The sequence below is a fragment of the Notolepis coatsorum genome, assembly GCF_963971535.1.
Source record: "Notolepis coatsorum genome assembly, chromosome: 2".
Lineage (NCBI taxonomy): Eukaryota > Metazoa > Chordata > Actinopteri > Aulopiformes > Paralepididae > Notolepis > Notolepis coatsorum.
Window position 1 is genome coordinate 128,916,116 of NC_140166.1, and position 11,725 is coordinate 128,927,840.

Below are 11,725 nucleotides of genomic sequence, written 5' to 3' on the forward strand. Positions count from 1 at the left end.
ACTGTCTTCCTGGTGACACTTTTCATCATCTACTGTCTTCCTGGTGACACTTTTCATCATCTACTGTCTTTCTGGTGACACTTTTCATCACCTACTGTCTTCCTGGTGACACTTTTCATCATCTACTGTCTTCCTGGTGACACTTTTCATCATCTACTGTCTTCCTGGTGACACTTTTCATCATCTACTGTCTTCCTGGTGACCCTTTTCATCACCTACTGTCTTCCTGGTGACACTTTTCATCACCTACTGTCTTCCTGGTGACACTTTTCATCACCTACTGTCTTCCTGGTGACACTTTTCATCACCTACTGTCTTCCTGGTGACACATTTCATCACCTACTGTCTTCCTGGTGACACTTTTCATCACCTACTGTCTTCCTGGTGACACTTTTCATCATCTACTGTCTTCCTGGTGACACTTTTCATCACCTACTGTCTTCCTGGTGACACTTTTCATCATCTACTGTCTTCCTGGTGACACTTTTCATCATCTACTGTCTTCCTGGTGACACTTTTCATCATCTACTGTCTTCCTGGTGACACTTTTCATCATCTACTGTCTTCCTGGCGACACTTTTCATCATCTACTGTCTTCCTGGTGACACTTTTCATCACCTACTGTCTTCCTGGTGACACTTTTCATCACCTACTGTCTTCCTGGTGACACTTTTCATCATCTACTGTCTTCCTGGTGACACTTTTCATCGCCTACTGTCTTCCTGGTGACACTTTTCATCATCTACTGTCTTCCTGGTGACACTTTTCATCACCTACTGTCTTCCTGGTGACACTTTTCATCATCTACTGTCTTCCTGGTGACACTTTTCATCACCTACTGTCTTCCTGGTGACACCTTTCATCATCTACTGTCTTCCTGGTGACACTTTTCATCGTCTACTGTTTTCCTGGTGACACTTTTCATCACCTACTGTCTTCCTGGTGACACTTTTCATCATCTACTGTCTTCCTGGTGACACTTTTCATCATCTACTGTCTTCCTGGTGACACTTTTCATCACCTACTGTCTTCCTGGTGACACTTTTCATCACATACTGTCTTCCTGGTGACACTTTTCATCACCTACTGTCTTCCTGTGACACTTTTCATCGTCTACTGTCTTCCTGGTGACACTTTTCATCATCTACTGTCTTCCTGGTGACACCTTTCATCATCTACTGTCTCCCTGGTGACACTTTTCATCATCTACTGTCTTCCTGGTGACACTTTTCATCATCTACTGTCTTCCTGGTGACACTTTTCATCACATACTGTCTTCCTGGTGACACTTTTCATCACCTACTGTCTTCCTGGTGACACTTTTCATCACCTACTGTCTTCCTGGTGACACTTTTCATCATCTACTGTCTTCCTGGTGACACTTTTCATCATCTACTGTCTTCCTGGTGACACTTTTCATCACCTACTGTCTCCCTGGTGACACTTTTCATCATCTACTGTCTTCCTGGTGACACTTTTCATCACATACTGTCTTCCTGGTGACACTTTTCATCACCTACTGTCTTCCTGGTGACACTTTTCATCACCTACTGTCTTCCTGGTGACACTTTTCATCACCTACTGTCTTCCTGGTGACACTTTTCATCATCTACAGTCTTCCTGGTGACACTTTTCATCATCTACTGTCTTCCTGGTGACACTTTTCATCACATAATGTCTCCCTGGTGACACTTTTCATCATCTACTGTCTTCCTGGTGACACTTTTCATCATCTACTGTCTTCCTGGTGACACTTTTCATCACATACTGTCTTCCTGGTGACACTTTTCATCATCTACTGTCTTCCTGGTGACACTTTTCATCACCTACTGTCTTCCTGGTGACACTTTTCATCATCTACTGTCTTCCTGGTGACACTTTTCATCACCTACTGTCTTCCTGGTGACACTTTTCATCATCTACTGTCTTCCTGGTGACACTTTTCATCATCTACTGTCTTCCTGGTGACACTTTTCATCAGCTACTGTCTCCCAGGTGACACTTTTCATCATCTACTGTCTTCCTGGTGACACTTTTCATCACCTACTGTCTTCCTGGTGACACTTTTCATCACCTACTGTCTTCCTGGTGACACTTTTCATCACATACTGTCTTCCTGGTGACACTTTTCATCATCTACTGTCTTCCTGGTGACACTTTTCATCATCTACTGTCTTCCTGGTGACACTTTTCATCATCTACTGTCTTCCTGGTGACACTTTATCACCTACTGTCTTCCTGGTGACACTTTTCATCACCTACTGTCTTCCTGGTGACACTTTTCATCATCTACTGTCTTCCTGGTGACACTTTTCATCAACTACTGTCTTCCTGGTGACACTTTTCATCATCTACTGTCTTCCTGGTGACACTTTTCATCATCTACTGTCTTCCTGGTGACACTTTTCATCATCTACTGTCTTCCTGGTGACACTTTTCATCATCTACTGTCTTCCTGGTGACACCTTTCATCACCTACTGTCTTCCTGGTGACACTTTTCATCATCTACTGTCTTCCTGGTGACACTTTTCATCATCTACTGTCTTCCTGGTGACACTTTTCATCACCTACTGTCTTCCTGGTGACACTTTTCATCACCTACTGTCTTCCTGGTGACACTTTTCATCACATACTGTCTTCCTGGTGACACTTTTCATCACCTACTGTCTTCCTGGTGACACTTTTCATCATCTACTGTCTTCCTGGTGACACTTTTCATCACCTACTGTCTTCCTGGTGACACTTTTCATCACCTACTGTCTTCCTGGTGACACTTTTCATCACCTACTGTCTTCCTGGTGACACTTTTCATCATCTACTGTCTTCCTGGTGACACTTTTCATCATCTACTGTCTTCCTGGTGACACTTTTCATCACCTACTGTCTTCCTGGTGACACTTTTCATCACCTACTGTCTTCCTGGTGACACTTTTCATCACCTACTATCTTCCTGGTGACACTTTTCATCACCTACTGTCTTCCTGGTGACACTTTTCATCATCTACTGTCTTCCTGGTGACACTTTTCATCATCTACTGTCTTCTTGGTGACACTTTTCATCATCTACTGTCTTCCTGGTGACACTTTTCATCACCTACTGTCTTCCTGGTGACACTTTTCATCATCTACTGTCTTCCTGGTGACACTTTTCATCATCTACTGTCTTCCTGGTGACACTTTTCATCACCTACTGTCTTCCTGGTGACAATTTTCATCACATACTGTCTTCCTGGTGACACTTTTCATCATCTACTGTCTTCCTGGTGACACTTTTCATCACATACTGTCTTCCTGGTGACACTTTTCATCACCTACTGTCTTCCTGGTGACACTTTTCATCATCTACTGTCTTCCTGGTGACACTTTTCATCACCTACTGTCTTCCTGGTGACACTTTTCATCACCTACTGTCTTCCTGGTGACACTTTTCATCATCTACTGTCTTCCTGGTGACACTTTTCATCATCTACTGTCTTCCTGGTGACACTTTTCATCATCTACTGTCTTCCTGGTGACACTTTTCATCATCTACTGTCTTCCTGGTGACACTTTTCATCATCTACTGTCTTCCTGGTGACACTTTTCATCATCTACTGTCTTCCTGGTGACACTTTTCATCACCTACTGTCTTCCTGGTGACAATTTTCATCACATACTGTCTTCCTGGTGACACTTTTCATCATCTACTGTCTTCCTGGTGACACTTTTCATCACATACTGTCTTCCTGGTGACACTTTTCATCACCTACTGTCTTCCTGGTGACACTTTTCATCATCTACTATCTTCCTGGTGACACTTTTCATCACCTACTGTCTTCCTGGTGACACTTTTCATCATCTACTGTCTTCCTGGTGACACTTTTCATCATCTACTATCTTCCTGATGACACTTTTCATCATCTACTGTCTTCCTGGTGACACTTTTCATCACCTACTGTCTTCCTGGTGACACTTTTCATCACATACTGTCTTCCTGGTGACACTTTTCATCATCTACTGTCTTCCTGGTGACACTTTTCATCATCTACTGTCTTCCTGGTGACACTTTTCATCATCTACTGTCTTCCTGGTGACACTTTTCATCACCTACTGTCTTCCTGGTGACACTTTTCATCACCTACTGTCTTCCTGGTGACACTTTTCATCATCTACTGTCTTCCTGGTGACACTTTTCATCAACTACTGTCTTCCTGGTGACACTTTTCATCATCTACTGTCTTCCTGGTGACACTTTTCATCATCTACTGTCTTCCTGGTGACACTTTTCATCATCTACTGTCTTCCTGGTGACACTTTTCATCATCTACTGTCTTCCTGGTGACACCTTTCATCACCTACTGTCTTCCTGGTGACACTTTTCATCATCTACTGTCTTCCTGGTGACACTTTTCATCATCTACTGTCTTCCTGGTGACACTTTTCATCACCTACTGTCTTCCTGGTGACACTTTTCATCACATACTGTCTTCCTGGTGACACTTTTCATCACCTACTGTCTTCCTGGTGACACTTTTCATCATCTACTGTCTTCCTGGTGACACTTTTCATCACCTACTGTCTTCCTGGTGACACTTTTCATCACCTACTGTCTTCCTGGTGACACTTTGCATCACCTACTGTCTTCCTGGTGACACTTTTCATCATCTACTGTCTTCCTGGTGACACTTTTCATCACCTACTGTCTTCCTGGTGACACTTTTCATCATCTACTGTCTTCCTGGTGACACTTTTCATCACCTACTGTCTTCCTGGTGACACTTTTCATCACCTACTGTCTTCCTGGTGACAATTTTCATCACATACTGTCTTCCTGGTGACACTTTTCATCATCTACTGTCTTCCTGGTGACACTTTTCATCACATACTGTCTTCCTGGTGACACTTTTCATCACCTACTGTCTTCCTGGTGACACTTTTCATCATCTACTGTCTTCCTGGTGACACTTTTCATCACCTACTGTCTTCCTGGTGACACTTTTCATCACCTACTGTCTTCCTGGTGACACTTTTCATCATCTACTGTCTTCCTGGTGACACTTTTCATCATCTACTGTCTTCCTGGTGACACTTTTCATCATCTACTGTCTTCCTGGTGACACTTTTCATCATCTACTGTCTTCCTGGTGACACTTTTCATCATCTACTGTCTTCCTGGTGACACTTTTCATCATCTACTGTCTTCCTGGTGACACTTTTCATCACCTACTGTCTTCCTGGTGACACTTTTCATCACCTACTGTCTTCCTGGTGACACTTTTCATCATCTACTGTCTTCCTGGTGACACTTTTCATCACCTACTGTCTTCCTGGTGACACTTTTCATCATCTACTGTCTTCCTGGTGACACTTTTCATCACCTACTGTCTTCCTGGTGACACTTTTCATCACCTACTGTCTTCCTGGTGACAATTTTCATCACCTACTGTCTTCCTGGTGACACTTTTCATCACCTACTGTCTTCCTGGTGACAATTTTCATCACATACTGTCTTCCTGGTGACACTTTTCATCATCTACTGTCTTCCTGGTGACACTTTTCATCACATACTGTCTTCCTGGTGACACTTTTCATCACCTACTGTCTTCCTGGTGACACTTTTCATCATCTACTGTCTTCCTGGTGACACTTTTCATCACCTACTGTCTTCCTGGTGACACTTTTCATCACCTACTGTCTTCCTGGTGACACTTTTCATCATCTACTGTCTTCCTGGTGACACTTTTCATCATCTACTGTCTTCCTGGTGACACTTTTCATCATCTACTGTCTTCCTGGTGACACTTTTCATCATCTACTGTCTTCCTGGTGACACTTTTCATCATCTACTGTCTTCCTGGTGACACTTTTCATCATCTACTGTCTTCCTGGTGACACTTTTCATCACCTACTGTCTTCCTGGTGACACTTTTCATCACCTACTGTCTTCCTGGTGACACTTTTCATCATCTACTATCTTCCTGGTGACACTTTTCATCACCTACTGTCTTCCTGGTGACACTTTTCATCATCTACTGTCTTCCTGGTGACACTTTTCATCATCTACTATCTTCCTGATGACACTTTTCATCATCTACTGTCTTCCTGGTGACACTTTTCATCACCTACTGTCTTCCAGGTGACACTTTTCATCACATACTGTCTTCCTGGTGACACTTTTCATCATCTACTGTCTTCCTGGTGACACTTTTCATCATCTACTGTCTTCCTGGTGACACTTTTCATCATCTACTGTCTTCCTGGTGACACTTTTCATCACCTACTGTCTTCCTGGTGACACTTTTCATCACCTACTGTCTTCCTGGTGACACTGAAGTTGTGGTATGTGGTCCAATTATGCTGCTCTGATTATGTCCTCTTGAAGTCGACAGGCTTCAAATGTGAAAGTATATCATCTTCATAAATATTTGCCATGTTTTGGACGCAAACAATTTTTCTTCAAAGTAACTAGTAACTGATGGCTTCAGATAAATGTAGTGGAGTAAAAAGTACAATATTTCCTTTGAAATGTAGTAAAAGTAAAAAGTTCCCTAAAAGGAAAATACTCACGTAAAGTACAAGTAGCTAAAAATGTCACTTAAGTACAGTACTATATAGTGTATACTATAGCTTACTACAGAGGGACGATGTGGTATACTGAAACCCCAACATCCTATAGTTCAATGGTAATTAGGCTGTACTTTAAAAGGTAGAAAAAGGTGGGTATACTTCACCTGTGCATACCCTAGACCAGGGGTCAGCAACCTTAGGCACAAGTGCCACCATTGGCACGCGGTTAACTAACGGCACACTAGCAAGTGTGTAGGAGAGGAACCTTTTTGGAAATGTTGAAGTGTCCTCTCATCCCCATGCAGAGTTATCTCTTCCACAGCCATTAAGTTATTTATGGTAGTTTGACTGATATACCAGGGATATTTCAGGGTCAGAGCCAATCAGAAGGGTCAGTCGGTTGTTGTTGTTTGTCGAACATTGAGTGCCGAATTTTGAGACCAAACATGAGAAAACTTTAAAGGATGAGGCAGACCAGGCTGAATGTGTCCAGGTATCTCATAAAGACGGCAGCATTCTTGTATAGCGCTCTTATATAATTATGAGAGGAAAATGGTTATTAAAACTATTGCTATGCACGTTGCCTATATGGATGGAATAGAATTACAGATCTGTTGGAGATTTACATTTTGATGTGGTGTCATCATTTAACTTAATGTCAACCTTAATGTTGATATGGCACACTGTTTAACATTTTAAAATGGCACTTTGAAGCTCGCTGACCCCTGCCCTAGACTTTATTATTCCATTGACTGTGTGTCCGGGTTTATGTCTACGTTCAGCCTTGTCAAATAAAGGTTACATTAAATGAAAGGGTACCGGTGATTCGCCCTCCTGTGAGAGGTTGTCAATGGCAGGTTCTCTGTTGATGAGCATCATGAGATGAGAAGCAGAGATCTTGGCCTTGGCATAGTTTGGAGTGAAGGCGTTGGCTTCCCCCACAGCCATGGCTCCGTAGAGGACAGCTGAGATCACCCTGAGAGAGTGAGAGAGACAGTATCACAGCCATGGGTCCGTAGAGGACAGCTGAGATCACCCTGAGAGAGTGAGAGAGACAGTATCACAGCCATGGGTCCGTAGAGGACAGCTGAGATCACCCTGAGAGAGTGAGAGAGACAGTATCACAGCCATGGCTCCGTAGAGGACAGCTGAGATCACCCTGAGAGAGTGAGAGAGACAGTATCACAGCCATGGCTCCGTAGACAGAGGACAGCTGAGATCACCCTGAGAGAGTGAGAGAGACAGTATCACAGCCATGGCTCCGTAGAGGACAGCTGAGATCACCCTGAGAGAGTGAGTGAGACAGTATCACAGCCATGGCTCCGTAGAGGACAGCTGAGATCACCCTGAGAGAGTGAGAGAGAGAGTATCACAGTTTTCTTATTATATATTTTTTTCTCTATTTTGCATGTGAAGGTGTGTTACATGATCTAACTACTAACTACCGTACTACTGTTATTGTAACTATGTACCGTATGCTCTGGCACTTGAGCTGCAGTATGTTTTGTAAATTTGTAGCCTATAGGCTAATTGATTTGAACCTTGACCTGGTTCAACCTTGACCCCTAATATATATGTATATAATATACCCCACCCCTTTTCACATGTTTGTGACACTTGACAAAGGCCACCGGCCGAAACGTTGTGTTAAAGTAAATTAAACTTGGGAACACGGCAGACGGTGTGCTGACTTTTTTTCCACAACCTTACATATCTATTTGAGTCAAGCAACCGTGACTATACTTTGGATGTGCGTGAGTCTTTTCTACTACATAGACAGTATTACAGCCATGGCTCCATAGAGGACAGCTGAGAGAGTGAGAGAGACAGTATTACAGCCATGGCGCCGTAGAGGACCGTGCGTGTGTGTGTGTAAGTAAGTAAGTAAGTAAAACTTGATTATCAGCTTTTTAAACACAGGTTACAATGGCATAAAACAACAACAACATAGAACATGGACATACAGCACTGTGAGGATGGGGTTCTTGCGGAGCCCAATAGCAAAACACAGGAGGAGAGACAATGGAGCGGTTTAGGGGGTTTTAATATTCTTCCCAAGCAGACAGAAATATACACAGTAAATGTACGACAGGCAGGTCTAAATGTCTCTTGGTTTTGGACAGGTGCACTCCTAGTGCAATACGGGTGATTGTCGACACCGGCTGTGCCAGGGGGCGAGAGCAGGAACTCCGTAGAGGAGAGTGTAGACACCGGCTGTGTCGAGGGGGCGAGAGCAGGAACTCCGTAGAGGAGAGCGTAGACACCGGCTGTGTCGAGGGTGAGAGCGGGAACTCCGTAGAGGAGAGTGTGGACACCGGCTGTGTCGAGGGTGAGAGCGGGAACTCCGTAGAGGAGAGCGTAGACACCGGCTGTGTCGAGGGTGAGAGCGGGAACTCCGTAGAGGAGAGCGTAGACACCGGCTGTGTCGAGGGTGAGAGCAGGAACTCCGTAGAGGAGAGCGTAGACACCGGCTGTGTCGAGGGTGAGAGCAGGAACTCCGTAGAGGAGAGTGTGGACACCGGCTGTGTCGAGGGTGAGAGCAGGAACTCCGTAGAGGAGAGCGTAGACACCGGCTGTGTCGAGCGTGAGAGCAGGAACTCCGTAGAGGAGAGTGTGGACACCGGCTGTGTCGAGGGTGAGAGCAGGAACTCCGTAGAGGAGAGTGTAGACACCGGCTGTGTCGAGGGTGAGAGCAGGAACTCCGTAGAGGAGAGTGTAGACACCGGCTGTGTCGAGGGTGAGAGCAGGGACTCCATAGAGGAGAGTGTGGACACCGGCTGTGTCGAGGGTGAGAGCGGGAACTCCGTAGAGGAGAGCGTAGACACCGGCTGTGTCGAGGGTGAGAGCAGGAACTCTGTAGAGGAGAGTGTAGACACCGGCTGTGTCGAGGGTGAGAGCGGGACCTCTGTAGAGGAGAGTGTAGACACCGGCTGTGTCGAGGGTGAGAGCAGGAACTCTGTAGAGGAGAGTGTGGACACCGGCTGTGTCGAGGGTGAGAGCAGGGACTCCGTAGAGGAGAGCGTAGACACCGGCTGTGTCGAGGGTGGGAGCAGGAACTCCGTAGAGGAGAGTGTAGACACCGGCTGTGTCGAGCGTGAGAGCAGGAACTCCGTTTGACAGCTCCAGGGGGTTCCAGACGGCTCGCTGGAACTGTGGTCCTTGGGCACAAGAGAAGGCAGATTAGAAACAGGGAATACAAGGAGAGGGTGCCTAGTAGGTCTTCAGACTGAAGGGTCGTACCTAGATAGGCAGTTTAACACTGCGACGCCGGATGACAGGATCTGCCAGGTGATATAGGACCCACTTGATGAGGGAATCCCTTGCGGCTGATCCTCATCTGGCAGCGCGGGAACGCTCGAGCAGGAAGCCCATGCATGGGCACGTCCGGATGACGGCAGAGGAAGGCACAGGCCCCGATCGTGACAGCAGAATCCACAAACAAAGAGGCTTAATGCACACAGACAGCATACAGATGTCCGCCAGGACCCCACCCTAGGAATGTGCTGAAAGGCCAATCTGGAAGAATTGGGTTTTTGATTTGATTTGATTTGATTTGATTTTAAATCTTTATTTTCGAACATGTAAATACAAACAATATAAAACTAAAACAAATCATTAATCTCTAGCAAGGAAATAATTTATTTTTAAAAACATAACAAAATGTACATGTTCGAAAATTAGTAGGGACATTTTTAAATGTTGTTTAAAACATCCAACGGACTCGGCACATAAACGTGCGGTCACCTTTAATTTTAAGGTTGGTATGTGGTACAGCCGATGTTTGGTTGGAAGACCTAAGCGACCGCGCGGTCGTGTGAGGGATCAGCAGCTCCGAGATGGTTCTGCCCAGAAGCTCTGGATGGCGATGGTGATGAGTCTTAAGGCCTCTACATGCTACAGAAACTGCGAAGCAACTGCAACACAACATCGACAATGCAACGGTGTTGCAGACACTCTGCCTTTATGCTTCTGCAACATCGATGTGCAGCCTATGCAACATTGTACCCCGGATGTAGCTAGGTTCCCTAGATAGATGAAACGTCCCTTCTCAACCAACCCATTGATAACAAGCAGAAAAAGAAGCATAATTTTTACTTCCGGTCGGGGGATTTCAAAATAAAAGAGCGACGTCTAAAAGCACCGTAAATACGTTTATTTTGTACATTATCTAACGTTAACACGAACCTAAACTAATCTAAAGTTAGTTTAGGTTCGTGTTAACGATAGATAATGTACAAAATAAACATATTTCTGGTGCTTTTAGACGTCGCTCTTTTATTTTGAAATCCCCCGGCCGGAAGTATTTGTGATGTATTCTGCTTGTGTAACTTCTGTGTTTGTTGTTGTTGTCTGTAGATCGTTGGTGAACAACTAACTTTAGGTTAGTTTTAACGTTAGCTAGCAGCGGGGATGGATGTCTTTGTGCAAATGCAGGCAGCTGCAGGCACTCGAGGTCGAGGAAGAGCTGCTGATTTTAATCGACAGGAGAGAGAGAGCTCGTCAAAAGCCGTGTATATCACTGTGGCTGTGGTGCGGTCGTATAGGCACGAAAGTGCAGCTCGAACCTGTTGTATTAAATTAATTGATTGCTGTTTAACTTGTCCCTGTGTCCAGTCCTTTCGATTAGCCCCACCGTTCATTGTAAACAATGATGCATGTAGTTATATTACTGTGTTGTTGTAGCTATGTTAATAAATTCTGAATGGCATTAACGTTAGTTGGGTATGATAGCATTGAATAGCATCAACGCTAGCTGGCTGGCTACAACAAATTATCACAAGCTGGCATCGTAAAATATCAACACCAGCCATGGGAACACTGTTTACTAAATTGTGGAGGCTTTTAATCGTCAAGGTAAGATGATTTGAAGGCGTATGCTATGGAAGTCCCCTGCGGCTCACGGGGACTCGAGGATGGTATTCCTGCCTGCGGGACCAATATTATTCTATGACAGCCCCGCCCCCATTCGCTAACCAACCAATCACTGCTACGCAACAACAACGCAAGGTTGTTCAGATTAGATTTTGGGGAGAGGTACGCAACATCCTCGCAACACACTCTACAACACCCTCTGCAACATGTTGCGTTGAAGTCGCGCTGATGTTGTGTTGCAGTTGCGTTGCAGTTGCTGTAGCATGTAGAGGCCTTTAAGTGATCGTAGAGATCAACTGAAAGTTT

General features: G+C 44.8%; 1 protein-coding gene across 1 annotated transcript in view; it reads right to left on the bottom strand.

Annotated features, from left to right (window-relative positions):
- The window catches only part of abcb4 (ATP-binding cassette, sub-family B (MDR/TAP), member 4), a gene marked incomplete at both ends in the record, with an annotated part of 124,072 nt that overhangs the window by 27,772 nt on the left and 84,575 nt on the right, over window positions 1–11,725 (bottom strand). The window contains 2 exons of the mRNA XM_084308299.1: window positions 7,367–7,523; window positions 9,401–9,579. Of these exons, the coding sequence (XP_084164425.1) occupies window positions 7,367–7,523; window positions 9,401–9,579 (336 nt within the window). The remainder of the gene's footprint in view (window positions 1–7,366; window positions 7,524–9,400; window positions 9,580–11,725) is intronic.